General features: G+C 37.6%; 1 protein-coding gene across 1 annotated transcript; it reads right to left on the bottom strand.

Moving 5' to 3' along the window:
• Window positions 1-5585: 5585 nt before the first annotated feature.
• On the bottom strand, window positions 5586-14231 carry LOC23687404 (glyceraldehyde-3-phosphate dehydrogenase 1). Its single transcript, XM_011494724.2, has 2 exons — window positions 14123-14231; window positions 5586-7163 (listed from the first exon to the last, which is right to left on the bottom strand). Exon 2 carries the CDS (start codon window positions 7140-7142, stop codon window positions 6144-6146), a length of 999 nt encoding a protein of 332 aa, XP_011493026.1. The 5' UTR covers window positions 7143-7163; window positions 14123-14231; the 3' UTR covers window positions 5586-6143.
• Window positions 14232-15786: the final 1555 nt, after the last annotated feature.

The raw sequence follows: 15786 nt of genomic DNA, 5'->3' as shown, positions 1-15786 counted from the left end.
ATTCCATTTTTAGAATGATTTCATGTCATCCCAATCATAAATTGAAATTTCGTGCTTGAACGGTTGTACTGATGCGTAAAACGGTAAGTGATAAGTGTCTGAAAAATGAAAGCTTTTTTTTTTTGTGCAGCTCAGCTGTTGTGTGCAGCATAGTTGTCCCATTAAAACGGGAAGTTCAGGCAAGTATGGGAAAAGTATGCGATGGTCTGTTAATTCTTCGAGAGGATTTTTTTTTTCATTTCTATGTTTGCGTTCTGATTAATTCGTGATTCACTACATGATTATCATTATCAACATAATGATATTGATAACCACACGCAGACTGCATTTCAATAACATGCATCATGAGATTTAAGACGGCTTTAACATGACTTAGAAGTTTTACTTATGCCTTGACAAGACAAGCAAGATGAGATCTTGTAGATATATACAAAGCATTTAAAAGTGGGTTTTACCGAAAAGAACGTTTGGAACTTTGCAATGCTTCATTAAAACTGTTAGGAATGAAAACATCTTTAATGTAACATCCATAAATAACATCTAAGATAAAAAAACACTGAAATTGTTACTTGGGGAGGAAAATTTGACTGCCACATATTTCCATTGGCGTAAAAATGCACTCGTTTTCTGTGCTGCCTTTCCAACACTTGTGTGAGAGATTTGCGTGTTTGTTCTTTACTTTCTGTTTGCTTTAAATATATTTGATTGGTTTTGAGATCGTTCCTTATGCAAATTTATGAACTTCAACTGTTCCATCATTATCGGTTGGCTTTAATGCAGTAATTATAAGTGTGTGTACATTGTTTTGAGTTTCTAAAAACCTGTACTTTTCGCGAATCTTAACTTGATCTGCAGCTAAAACAAAAAGAAGACATGCTAATAAATAGTCGCTACAGCTTAATAAAAGAACATTGGAGAAGAAAATTTACAGAAAAATGAAAATTTTCGCTACTTTTAAAGATTTTATCACTATCTGCTAAATATTTGGCCTATTTTTCTTTACTTGTGTTTGTGAGTGTTTCTGCTTTAATGTATATATGTATTCATCAGATGGGAATTCCTCCATATTTTGTTTAAATTATTTACATTCAAGAGTTGTTGTTGCAATATGATCAAATTTCAGTTATGAAATCATTGCTTGACCTAACTTTAAAGAATATGAGCATGTGTGGGTTAAATCAAATATTGGTAAAGAAACTCATATTTTGTATTAGTTTACTTTCCCCCAGATCAGGCTTGTAAGTCAACATACGAGAGTTTTTTCCTGATAGCAGAAGAAATCATAAATCAACTTCCTCCCGAAAACAAGGTGCATATTTATGGCGATTTCAATTAACGTAATGCAGATTTCATTCCTGATTTTGAAAACGAGAGTATACTACTCCCTGTTGTTGGCGATAATGAAACTTTGCAATTTATTTTTGACAAAACTGCATCCTTAGGCCTTAATCAAATAAATCACGTAAAAAATAAACAAAACTGTTACCTTGATATTTTTATTGACAAATATGCATGAAGATTCCTGTGTAAGTGAGTCAATTTCAAAAAAATTGAAGCGTTTCACACGGCAATAGAATATTCTAAGTTTGTGCATATTTATCATACTCCTCACGAATGTGAGTATGAGAATATTTTCGATTATAGTAGAGCCAATTATACTAATATTAGACTGAAATTAGATAACGAAAATTGGCAATCTCTTTTGAGAAATCAAAATAATATTGAATCGAGTATACTCAAGAAACTTATAGTATATAAACACATAGATATTAAGAACACAATGTAATTTAGAATGGTCTACAAAATGTTTGACGTCAAATAAATAAATAAATAAGTACGTTAAAGTTTACCGAATATGCCCTACAATCGCGCTTAGACTCGAGATAGGTAGAAGTAAATGCAATTTGGAGAAAAACTCATCCCTCATGCAACCAAAGCAGAATAGTAGAAGGGTTTGTTCAATTCCGTTCGATAATCCTAATGTAAAGATGTGTTATCCCTCTCTTAAAAGTTACACTAGTGGCTTAAAATCTACGCTATTTCATTCACTTTATAATCATCGATATTATTTTTTAAAACTTGTTTCAACAGTCTTCTTATATTGAAAGTTCAAAAGAAGGAAAAAAAACTTATCCTTATCGGCTCTATATGTACAATGGAACAGAAAACCAAGGTTTTTAAATATATAATACAACTGAGGAAATTGGATCGCAGTCAGAGTTTTTTTTTTTTTTTTTAAGAGTTTAGAGCTTAACTTAGGAAAAGAAGAAAATAGTACACACTCACCGCGGATTCGTCCTTATCATCGCGATCCTCATCTTCTGCGCAGCTGCCTCAACTGCTGGAAATACTTGCTAGAAATCTTTGTTTCCAATTACGTTGCACGAGGTTTTCTTCCTTATACGGATTCTCCCCCAACACTTTTATTTCTTCTCGATTCTTATCACACCAGTCTAAAAATGTCCAGTCTGAAAATGTTGGCGGCCGGCGTTTTGAAGAAACGCTTTTCCGCTGTCACCACTTGTAGCGGGCCCCCCCCCCGGCTAGGTCACTGGTTTTTCTTTCGGAATATTGATCACTCTGTTTCCTTCTAACAATTTTATTTATTACTAAAAGGTCGTCACAATTCACTAGCTTTCCCCCCCTAGAATCGTTCTTAAGGAATCGATTGAGACACTTTCACTTTACCCTCGATTCTGATAGCGTATGTGGGTGGTTCCACCAATTTCCCGAAATATACTTTATCCACCTATACTTTATCCACCTTATATCACTACCAAACACTCCCGACCCGAATTGGCCCGCTCGTCAATTTGGCAGAAAATGCCCACTGAACTTTGAACGAAAATGTCGAAAACGAACGGCACACCTCGTCCGAACTGGGGGACCGTCAGAACTGTGGACGTCGTACACTTTCTTCACACCGAGGCTCTTCCATCTTGGCGGGTCGGTTTTTAAAGGGTTGATTCCACCCCCTGAAGAGGAACTCACTCTCTTAATTGGTAGAACTTGTCGTCTTGTTCTAACGATCCGTGAGCGATGAGCGTAACAAAATCCGCATGTGAGTCACCGTTCTTCTCGGTTTGTGGTGTGGCTGAAATGAAAAACTTAAGCAAAACAATACGATTACCCGCCGCCTATAGGGCTAAGCAAACCAGAAAGCTGCGTAAGTAAAAAAGTTCTCGCGCACGTTTGTTTGCTTTACTCCATAGCGGTAAAATTATGTCACTATAAATTTGGCACTGTCGGCCAAGGTAAAACAAACAAAACCAAATTGACTTCTGGTTTTTTGCAGTTACGCAACAAACCACTGCAACGAGGAAGCATCCGTTACTTTGCTTCGTCAGGCTATGTGCAAGAAAACCATCATTTCCCGGATACGTAGAAAGTACCGTATCATGATGCTAGGCTGGTACACCAACACACAACAGGCCAGGCTTTTGAAGCTTTTTTGTACTCTATTATAAAAAAAACATGTAGCAGAAGTAGCCCAGGCACACTGCTTCTCCTAGCCGACTTAAACTATGTTACAAGGGACCAGCCTCGGCAAGGACAATCCTCTTGTTCGACTATTCTAACATGATGTGAGTGGCAGCCGTAGTTACTGCATTTCAGCACTCGGCATCCGCACACATTCTCTGGATTATATTGTACGGGGACGTGTCCCCTCTGCATGTAGTAAGCATGCGATCTCTCACAACAATGAAACGCGGGCAACCGAAAACGACATGCTCCGCTGTTTCGATCGTTTTTCGCGAAATCGAATAAAAATGCAAGCCGGAAGCTCGAGCGCTAGCGATAATAATGCTGATGCAGCTCGAAGTGGAGCAGTCCGCAGCATTTCGAGCCTTCCGGGAATCGCGCGGCTCACAGGACGCGATAGTTGGCCGATATGGAAGTTTGCTGTGCAAGCTTACCTGGAACTGGAAGACCTGTCGTCGTTCTGAACTATGAATCCACTGATAAAGAAGTCGCGGATGGTCTGACAAAACCGCTTTCTTCTTCTTCTTTCTGGCGTTACGTCCCCACTGGGACAGAGCCTGCTTCTCAGCTTAGTGTTCTTATGAGCACTTCCACAATTATTAACCGAGAGCTTACTATGCCAATGACCATTTTTGCATGAGTATATCGTGTGGCAGGTACGATGATACTTTATGCCCTGGGAAGTCGAGAAAATTTCCAACCCGAAAAGATCCTCGACCGGTGGGATTCGAACCCACGACCCTCAACTTGGTCTTGCTGAATAGCTGCGCGTTTACCGCTACGGCTATCTGGGCCAAAACCGCTTTACCGCATCAAATTTGAACGAAATCGAACTTTGATGAGAATAAACGCATCACCTTAAAGGTTAGGACTACAAAACGTCACGTCAATAATCGATTCTGCACCATTTCTGCAGAAGGTACTCACTGTACCCACATTTGCCTGCTCTAATGCGATCATGGTTTCCATCAATAGTTGGCCACTTTGGTTGGTGCAGCGGCTACTTCACTCCACTGCCCAATGCATTAAAATCACCAGCTATCACTACTGGCTGCGGATTAGCTAGTACGGCTACACAGCGCAACAAAAATTATATATTTGCGTGTCTCAAGGATCAAATTATGTGTCTCTGGTAGATTTGAAGTTGCTAAATCTGATGCCATTCTCAGAAATGTTCCAGCACGTCACAATTTTTAGCTACAGGTCACCAAAGTTGTATAAAACACTGGTTTTATTGATGTTTACATGAAATTTAGAGTAAAATTTATCAAACTTTTTTGTAATCTAATCCATCAAACATGCAAAATAGAACTTGAACTTTCATTTCAGATATAATTTGATTGAAATTGCACGAATAAATTTCGATTAAACCGATTTTTTTAACATGCTTGCAGTCTCCATACAAAATTCTTCGTTTCTTCTATATGGCAAAAAAAAACCTCTCAACCATCAAAAAATAGCTTTTCCGCATCGAAAGTATTACAAACTTTGATGAAAAGTGTTGTTATACACATAAAGTTTGAATTCTGTGGCAAATTAAGCAAATAAATTGCCTTACAAGCTGGCAAACTTGCATACAAGTTGGCTGAAATCGTCATTTTTTGCATTTTCAACAGCCAATATCCCAAAAACTAGACGTGCTATATTTCTGAAAACGGCAATGGATTCAGCAACTCTTAATTAAGTGAATAGCGGTATTTTGGTGCTAGAGACAAAAACACGTTTCGTAGTGCTATCATCCTGTCGACCATGTGGAAAAATTCCTCAATTGACCACCTAGGGCCGCGTAACCAGTGTCGTATATTAGACTCGACTTTCCTCGACTCTTGTGTGTTGAACAAATGCATAAACGTATATTTCCTTCTCGATTATAAAGTGAACCATCATATTTCAATCATATGAAACAAGAGCATGAAACGAGCTCACTAGTTGATATTCAACCCTCGACTGTCCTACAAGAAGCTACCCACCGAGACGCAAAAATGAAATAAAACTTTCACTCCGGCGATGCAAAAACCTCTCTCGTCTTCTTGGGCATTTCGAAGTACACTCCAAATCACAGGGATCTCATGTGATATTCAAGAACTCAGCCAGGCACCAGATTTTCGACTAGTAACAATCTAGGGTTTTATTCCTTTCCATAATGCATCATTTTCAAAATGAAATACATGATTATTATCGATCCGTTGTTCGACTTCGGATTCGCGCGCCACATCGGCTCTCGCCGGGGCATCCCTGGGTGATGGTGTAGTAGGATGCGGAGGGCCATGCGCGCGCACAAGTGATATTACGTAGTTCCTTGTCTGTCTCTCTCTAACCTTAAGCGATTGTTTGCATTTTACTTCGTTATCAATGTCTTGACAATACACAACAGGTATAATTAATTTTCAGCATTTTTTCTATAGTTTTAGCAGTTAAATTTATTATTATTATTATCATTAACCTTATCAACTAAACAGAATAGTGTGTAGTAATCATGGTTCCTCCCTTGTTGAACGTGTTCTTACAGGAGGGTTTCTTAGTACTTTCACTTGAGGTGTTGGTTTTTTACTGTGTGTACGGTGTGTGTGTGTGTGTGATACGCAACGTTTATGTTTAGCAGATCAGCGGCCTCAAGCCCTGAGAATTGGTTGGGGGGAGTAGATGAAGGTTTAAATAATTTAATCCTTGGTCTGCATGTACTTGATCAGGTCGACGACACGGTTGGAGTAGCCGAATTCGTTGTCGTACCAGGAGATGAGCTTGACGAAAGTGTCGCTCAGCTGGATTCCAGCCTTGGCGTCAAAGATGGAGGAGTGGGTATCACCAACGAAGTCAGTGGAGACGACCTCCTCTTCGGTGTAGTCCAAAATTCCCTTCATTGGGCCATCAGCGGCTTGCTTGACCACCGCCTTGATCTGGGCATAAGTAGCAGGCTTGTTCAGACGGCAGGTCAGATCGACGACGGAGACGTTGGGGGTTGGGACACGGAAAGCCATACCGGTCAGCTTACCGTCCAAAGCTGGAATGACCTTACCGACAGCCTTGGCAGCACCAGTGGCAGCTGGGATGATGTTCTGTCCAGCACCACGGCCATCACGCCACAGCTTACCAGAGGGACCATCGACGGTCTTCTGGGTGGCAGTGGTGGCGTGCACAGTGGTCATCAGACCCTCGAGAATGCCGAAGTTGTCGTTGATAACCTTGGCCAATGGAGCCAAGCAGTTGGTGGTACAGGAAGCGTTCGAAACAACCTTCATCGATGGGTTGTAAGCATCCAGGTTGACACCGACGACGAACATCGGGGCATCGGCGGATGGGGCCGAAATGATGACCTTCTTGGCTCCGCCTTCCAAGTGAGCAGAGGCCTTGTCGATGGTGGTGAAGACACCGGTCGACTCGACGATGTATTCGGCTCCGGCCTTGCCCCATGGGATGGCCTTGGGGTCACGTTCCTGGAAGACCTGGATCTTCATACCGTTGACCACCAGGTGACCGTCCTGGGCGGAGACTTCTCCCTTGAAGCGACCGTGGGTCGAATCGTACTTGAACAGGTACACCATGTAGTCAACGCCGATGAAGGGATCGTTGACGGCGACGACCTGGGCGCCCTTGTCGACGGCGGCACGCAGGACCAGACGGCCGATACGGCCGAATCCGTTAATTCCGATCTTCGACATGGTGAGTTGAGTGGTTTAGTACTGAAATGTGGGGAAAAAAAGGATAAAATTAGACCTTCGGTTGAGTAAGATCATTATGTCACTGTGAAAGTCACGATTAGCCAAGTTCAAGTTCAGCGATAGGTGCAGTGCAGCGTCAACAATTAGTCGTTAGAGATAGCCAACGGGGTCAGTGTACTGTACATGAGGTTATTTTTAGGTGCGAATTGAATGCAGTAACCATCTGCTCTCTTCACAAGAGGCGATTATATCGAGATGAATTACAAATAGCACCGAAAATGACTGAATGATTATTGATTTTCTTCATCAGAATGATGACTTGCGAACTCATAGTTTGCATGATTCACCATCTCTAATTTGAGATTAAAAATCTGTTGGAATTTCGCAAAATTCAATACTTTTGAAAATGGTTCTTCACTAACTTATACAAGTTGGGTTTATATTGGTGTGGGACAAAATTCAGATTCTCGCTCCAGTCCACTTTCTGAATTGCAGTTGGGTCCTACACTTGTGCAAAATTTCAGCTTGATTGATGAAACTATAAATTAACTCCAGTTGTTATATGAGATTTGCTATAGAGACGTTTGTATGAGATTTGCTAGGTATAGGGAAACTTACTTTTGCAAAGAAAAATCGCCAGAGGTCGCCCATTGACCTTTATAACAATTTGGGACATATATCAAAATTTTTATAGATCATCAAATTTTGAGGAAAATGGACTGAGTGTAACACTTTACAATTTTTAACTCGTGAAAATTTTGGTTCAATATTTCCACACATCTTTGTGTTACTTTCAAACAATATAATGTAAAGTAATAAATATGGAAAAACATAGTCCAAATTTCTAGTAAAACGATGTTTTGATGGGCTAAGTGCACCTGGGTCGCTCAAACTGAACTAAAAAGCACCGTTCAGTGATTTGGTTCACACTGACTGAACAATTTCTTGGAAAATAACAATCATTTAGTGTTTGCATGGTCAAACTGGGTTCATATCTTTAAGATAAACAGATTACAGACATCGTAAATTCTTCAAGTATCGTATTACAGTATCGTAAATTCTTCAAGAATCCATAACTTTAATTTTGAAATCAGTGACATTATGATAGCTTGAAGACCACAAATATTTGAATTTGCGTTCAATCATAGTGGACCAAGTACAAATCTTGAGTACCACTGACCAAAATATACTGGTCCAAAAGGCGGACTCTAGGATTTTCCATACAGATACTTTACAACTACCAAATACTTCTATCGGATCTGGAATTGACTTAAAAAATGCAATAATCAAACAGTTCATTCCTTTTTGACACTTGGTCCACTTTGTATGCACAGAAATAGTTGCAATTTCCGACTACCTATCCTGGTAAATGGCCAGTAATTAAAAGCAGATGCATCGAATTATGTAATATTCATGAATTTCTATTGATCGATGGGGAGAAGAATCATTCCATAATCTGACAAATCACTTGGAGCGTCTTACATCGAATTCCTCAGCGCGCTGATCGTGTTAATCGTTATGGAAAAAAGCATTTGATATACTCTGACTGCATAATTTTATCGGTTTTTTATTGATCATCCAAAATAAATTTGTTACGTATCTCTCTTAGTTTTCGACATTAATCAAAACTGATCAAAGATCAATGAAGATAACATTATTTTGCATCTTATGACAGAATTGGGTATCCAATTTTCTCAAGTTTTGTACTTGGTCCACTCTGACTTAACGACAAACAGTTTGTTGCGCGAAATTATGTGAATTCAGTATAATGAGCTTTCATGAGCAATTTCTCTTGATCTTAAAATTATTTAAGCATGGATTGGCTCAAATTAGTTGAAATAGTTCATCTAAAAATGTCGAAAAAATATCCACAAATGAGAAACCACACATTTACATTTTACTCGTATTTTGTCAATTTCGAACAATGTTTTATTCTGCATCGTGTGACACAAAACAAATCGAGTTCCAGTCATCTCTGTGTTTCCCAGAATTGTGAAAGTTTCGTTCAGATTTATACATAATACAATCTCCTGGATCTGTTTGAATATTTGTATGGAAAACGGGTTTGAAAACTTCTTGAATTTCTACGAAATCAGGATTGTTTATGAAATGATCTGAACGAGCCAGTATTCAGCAGAATCTGATATAAAAAATGATTCTGGAGTTCTAATAAATTTACGAACAGGGATTTCTGAGCTAATATGCATCCCCGGTGAGTCAACGGCTTCTAGAGTTTCTATGAATATTTTGAAAACAAATATGAAACCTTTTTCGTGGAGTTTTTCTTTTCAAATCGTGTGTTGGGGATCCTGACTATCAGACCTTGGTGGAAAATTGTTCCCAATTATATCGAAAATAGACTAAAATGGCACCATGGACCTGTTTGCCTCAAAGGGTGCATATTACCCCAGATATTCTTAATATTATTTCTGCAGCCCTTCCCTTCAATATACAAATATGTGGGTATGATAGGCAAACAGTTTCAACACTAAATAAATGAGAGATGGATGGATGTGGGTAATAAGAAGGGTCTGCATGAACTGTTGGGATTTTAATTCGAAACTTGTAACCTTCTGAGTTATTGGGTCACCAAGTGGCTTGGTATCGTAGGTGATAAAGCACTCATCTAGCATACAAGAGTCGTGGGTTCGAATCCCACACAAGCACGTGGATTTTTCGCAATTCCACTTATAATTTATCCATCTTTACCATGTAACAAGAGATTCGATTACTGAACAGCTCAAAATGTTTCACTAGATTTTTTTTTTTGAAATTTAGTCGTTCATCCAGATGAGGAATTTCAGATTGAAATCATTGAGGTTAAATTAAATTAAATTAAAAAAGGTTATGAAAGATTTCATCGAATAATGCCTGAAGCAATTTTTGGAGTAATTTCCGAAAATATTCGTGGATGATTTTTATAAAGAATCCGGCTTGGGATTTTTTAAAGGATTTCTTGGAAAAAAATCAAAACTTTGGGATTAAGTTTTGTGGAAAAACTCATTTAGAATATGTGGTAAATCTCCTTGAAAAAAAAAAACAACTATAAAAATCGATAAAAGAATCAGTTGAAAAATATCTGGAGGAAATCCTGGGATAACCGCTAGATGGTTTGGTTCAGAGTAATCTATGTGAAAATTACTGAAGCTAATAACGTTGCAGTGCTCTACGATTTTCTTGACAAAATTTGCGAAGGATCCCTTGAAAAACTGCTGGTAGCATCCCTGAAAATTTTTCGAAACGAATCTGGAGAAATCACTAGATTACCTGAAGCCTTCCTTGGGAACTGAAAAAATATCATTAAGAGCTTGTGAAATAGTCGATATACATTTTTGTAATGTTCTCAACCAAGTTTCATGTGTTCATGAATGACACCCAACTTTAACTGAGAACTGTACTTGCCTTTACCAACTTGCCAATCATAAAACATGTTTAGATAATTGCATCCTTATCTAAATATGTTTTATGTTGAATAACTAAAAAGTCACAAAAATTAAGGACTGAACATCTCAAGCAGCGTTTTTATAGGGGCGCAGCCGCAAATTTTCTTGATTGAAAAGATTCGATGTCACAAAAAGGACGTATTCTATCTTGTATTACTGATTCAAACCACTTCCTTGATCTAGATCGAAATTCCCTGAGAATTCATGTTGAACAAAATTCTCTGATAATTCCTGTTTTGTTTTCAGATAGTAGACACCCTGAAATATATACTGCCTACTTGCTTGTTATCATTCATGCTAGCGAAAAACATATGGCAAAACGGAAAATTCTTTCGTTTAAATGTTAAAAGTTCTTATTTAAAACACATTGAAATCTTTGTAGAGATGATACAAACGTTTCCAAATAAATTGTGTCAAAATTAAGTGGGGGTTCTTTCACAATATGTTACTCTTCCTTGTTCAGTTTTTTTACCTCTAGCATGGTATTTCAGCTGTTCAAGACTTTTGGGAAAAGTTTTTGAGCAAGTTGTGATAGATTTAGGATATTATTATCCGAAACCTGTTCAGTTGTACCTTGAATGTGTTTTTACAGCCAATACTGATTTGGGAAATCGAAAAAAATCCTACCCGATAAAATCCTAATTGAACTTGGAACAAAACATGCTTTTATTAACTTGGCAATCTGAGGCAGCACTGATTTCTAGTCAGTATATTTTATACTAAATAAAAAAACAGCAAACAGTCATAAAATTAAACAGCTCCAGTAATGCTTTGCTTGATAGCGGCATAGTCGAAAAAATTTTGTGCCACAAAATTTGCTTTGCGTCCAGAATTTCTCATCGCGTATATATTCTACCATAAACTACTGCCTCAAAATAATTTCTTTGAGGATGGCCGAAATTCCCAGTTTTTTTTAGTTGAAATAAAATTCCCTGATAATTCCAGGTTTTCAAGTAGTACACTGAGGCAAAAATACTTAGGTTTTCCATAAATCAAGACTTATGAACCAACCAAATTATGGTTTCATTGCACGCTTAAACATTTCGAAAATGGGATCATAAGTTTCATAAGTGAGAGCTTTGAATTCTTTAACAACAATTACTTGAAATAATTATCATACACTGAGAAAAATCTACACGTCAAGGTCGTGTATTTTACTTATAGATTTGCGCAATGAGGAAAACCACATGATTTGAGTGTGGTAGCCATATGGATTTCATCATTGATTTCACGGTATAATGACATGTGTATCAACATTAGGTTGTCATGTGAAACAAACATGAATTTCCAAATATTAAATCATGAAAACCAACTGATTTGCTTATTGAATTCGAAATGTAGTAGCTTTAGATAGTCATGTGTGATAGACCATAAATGTCATGGGACTGAAAGAAGAAATTTGGTAGAAAAACTTTTGCTCCCCAAAATATGGATCCGAGGCTCCTCTGCTTGTCGCAAGCTCTCTTGATTTTTTTTTTCAAACCCGTGAGCCAGCAACAAGCGGGGCGCCGCAAATCCATAATTTGGGAAGCCAAGGATAAGCATATTCCATTTTTTTCGAAACTGAAAGCCAGGAAAATTTGTTAGTGGAATCCGATTTTTCTACTAAACTATACATTATAATCAATGTTTTCTTATAGAAAGGTAGAATTCTCGTATATCGGACAACTTCACTAATAAAAGAAAAATCGAATTCACAAATTTTCATCTAACACTTTCAGCTTCAAAATTTGCTTCTTCTCTTTGGAAGCATGATGATGACTATCGTTCGACACGAGGTCCAACCGCAGTTCAGTTCACTATGCATCCCATGGGTTGATCACAAACAATTTAGAAGCTTTGAACATGGAAATCGATAGCATAGCTCATGGATTTCATCATAACAATCTCATTGCGCAAATCAATGAATCGACCAACTTGAACATGATGGTTATGACACAAGATAACCATAAGCAAAACACACTGAATCCATGTTGGAGTGATGATCTATGCTTCCATAGGTTGACACATACGAATCTGAAGAGAAAGCTTCGGGAACTTATGTGGAAAAAATATGGAATCCCTGTTGTCGGTTGATGAATCAATCCATGAAGCAAAACACAGGAATTTAATGTGTAACACACACGAAGTTTGCAAGAAAATCATAGCAAATCGATATGGACGTTCATGAATCGATCCATAATTTTAAACACACGGATCGAGCGTGTGGATTTTTATCAGTGTAGCAATCGCTAGAAGAACTACTCCGCTTTCGATGTTGAGTACAAGTTAATCGAAAACAGATCACATGTTATCAAAACATGTCAATTTTTGTGCACGCCTGAAATAAAAGGTGAACAACATTATCGATTGATAATACAATTTAGTTAATACCATTGCGTTTATTACCGAATTTCATTGATTGACTTATGAAATTCATTACTGAAATTCTTCACCAAAATCATAAGTAAAACTTACAAATTTCAACAATAATCGTTTTGGCGCCAAATCATAATTATTCCTTAAGAAATTATTAAGTTGTTTTGCCTCAGTGTAGGCACACTGATTGAATGTAAAAGAGGACATAAGGCGCAAGCTCCATTGCTTGTTAGTTTCATATGTTCAATTAACATTTCAAAGATTGTAAATTGGAATTTTTAAATTTCATTAATTTCAGGACATAAGAACTTCAACCATCGAAATTTCCGATAATGAATGCATAGGAAACCCTTTTGGATGGATGAAGGATCCAAGCATCCATTTTCTTTCTCCCTAAACCACGTTGCGCGCCGCCTGCCTCCTTATATTCAACCGCTGCTCTTACCTCCCTATTCACAGTGGCCTGAGCGCTTATACAACCTTGTACGCCCATGATGTCTTTGCAAAGCGAACGAGAACCCCGCTTTTGCCTTCCACGACATCGTCATCCACATCCACTATCCACGACACGACACAACCTCGAATGAGAACGACCGACCGTACAGAGGAGAAGGTCGCTTAGAGGTCGAATGGAGAAAAATTTTCATCCCGGCTCGATTAGCGGTTCAATAAGTGTACATTTTCAACCAGAAGTGACTGATGTCGGTTACTTTTGGGGCCCTTATCAGGACTAAGATTACGTTGCAGCAGTAACTGATGTAAATCTGCTGTTTTAGGTGAAAGTTGCTGAGCGGCTTGCAAAGCGATTTTTTTGCATAGCAGCTATTTTTCAGATTTTTGCTAGACTGTTTTAATAGTCATTCAAATTGTTTCAATTGTTTGTACAACAATCAGTTCAGCAATATGAAAGACTTAGGTGAGTCACATAACATTTGAAGGGCGTTAGCTCAAAAATTTCCACTCTACACATCTACCGGATGCCGGTAAAATGTTACCAAACCCTTTATAACTTTCACTGCACTGCACACATCTTCCTCAAACTAAAACTCAGCTGATTAGAAACATTTATCAAAATATTTTCACTTGTCACCACTTATTCACTCTAACTCTTAATCTCCTTAGGAAAATGTCACTGAATATGTTATTTAATCAGCACAAAGATAGGGGACGGCCACTTACCGTTGATAACTAGCGTCTGTTCACGTCGGCTTCCAAGAGCTGAGTGTCGAATCAAGGGCAAACGGTTTTGTGTTAAATTGCATCCACGGCCGTACAAAAATCTCGAATCGAGCATCGGGATTTTCCTCTCACATAACGTCGCGCGCGCTCTCTCTCTCGCATTTTCCGGCCGCCACCGCTGGCACAGAGGAGTAACTAGAGCAAATACGTGGCCAAAATTTCAAATTTACAAAATTGAGATTTTTGGTTTTGCTATACATTTAACAACCCGGTAATAAACCCAAGACAATTCTTCCACGACTAACATTTGGATTTTTTTTTACTAAAGATCCAACATGTATTTTATAATTTTGCTCGTTATTTCTGAGAAAACTTCGTGGGCGTTTTTCTAAGAACGCTTCGAAAAACTATTTCTATGCAAATTTTTCCAGAAACTTCACAAGTAGTTCCTCCAGCACATCTTGGATTTTCTCTGTGAGTCCTTCCAGAAACACTTCACAGGGCTGGTAGCACCTGACAGATTTTTCTACGATTATTTCCCATGTAATTCTTATAAGAATATTCATAAGCTTCTTTTAAAATTTTGAATTCGATACCTTAAAAATACACCTAGGTTCTTCCAAGAATAATCACAGAAATTACTTTAAATATTGCATCATTAATTTTTTCAAAGATTGTTTTAAAATATTTTTTAAGAAAATTCCAAGTTCTCCATGGTTTTATCAGGTAATTTTTCCATTCGTTTAGAACATCTTTGATAATTCGACCAGAAACTTCTCCTGGGTTTTCCTACAGAATTGTCCTTCAGGATTTTCTCGATATTTTAAATTATAATTATTTCCCTCGAAATTTTCTTTGAAATTAATATAGGATTTACCGTTGAAATTTCGTTCGGAAATTCCTTTGAAAATTCGTTTGGAATTTTCTTTGGAATTTACTACGATTTTCTCTTGGAATTTCCTTTAAGGATTTCTTTTGGATTTTCTATCCGAATTTCTTGGAATTACATTCAAAAATTCTTCTGGAATTTCCTTTGGATTTCTCCGAGTGTTTTTTTTTCGGAATTTTCTTCGAAATTCCTTTGGAGTTTTTTTTTGGAATTCCCTTCGAAATCCCCTTCAGAATGTCCCATGAAATTCGTTTCAGAATTTCCTTTAAAATTCTTTCCAAATTTTCTTCAATATTTGCCCTTCAGAATTTTCTTGGACTTTCTTCGGAATTTCCATTTAAATTTCCTAAGGAATTTTCTTTGGAATTTTCCTTAGGATTTCCATTGAAATTTCGTTTGGAATTTCCTTAGGAATTTTCTTCGGAATTCCCTTATTTTCCAGATGTCCCTTTGAATTTCCTTCGGATTTTTCTTCACAATTTCTTTTGAGATTTTTTTTTTGGATTTTCCTTCGGAATTTCGTGGAATTACCTTCGAAAATTACTTTACAATATCCTTTGAAGTTTTCTTCGGAATTTTTTTGGAATTTACTCAGAAATTTTCTTCGAAATGTTTTTCAAATTTCCTTCGATGTATTCTTCCTTTGAAATTCTCTACAGAGTTTCCTTCGGAATTCCTTTTGGATTTTATTCGGAATTTCCTTCAGAATTTCCATTGAAATTTCCATTGGGAAATTCAACTTGAAGTTCCTTCACAAATTTGTCTACATGTTCCA

This window comes from Aedes aegypti, chromosome 2, assembly GCF_002204515.2.
Source record: "Aedes aegypti strain LVP_AGWG chromosome 2, AaegL5.0 Primary Assembly, whole genome shotgun sequence".
NCBI lineage: Eukaryota > Metazoa > Arthropoda > Insecta > Diptera > Culicidae > Aedes > Aedes aegypti.
The sequence above is the reverse complement of the archived record's forward strand: the minus strand, read 5'-3'. Positions and strand labels throughout refer to the sequence as shown.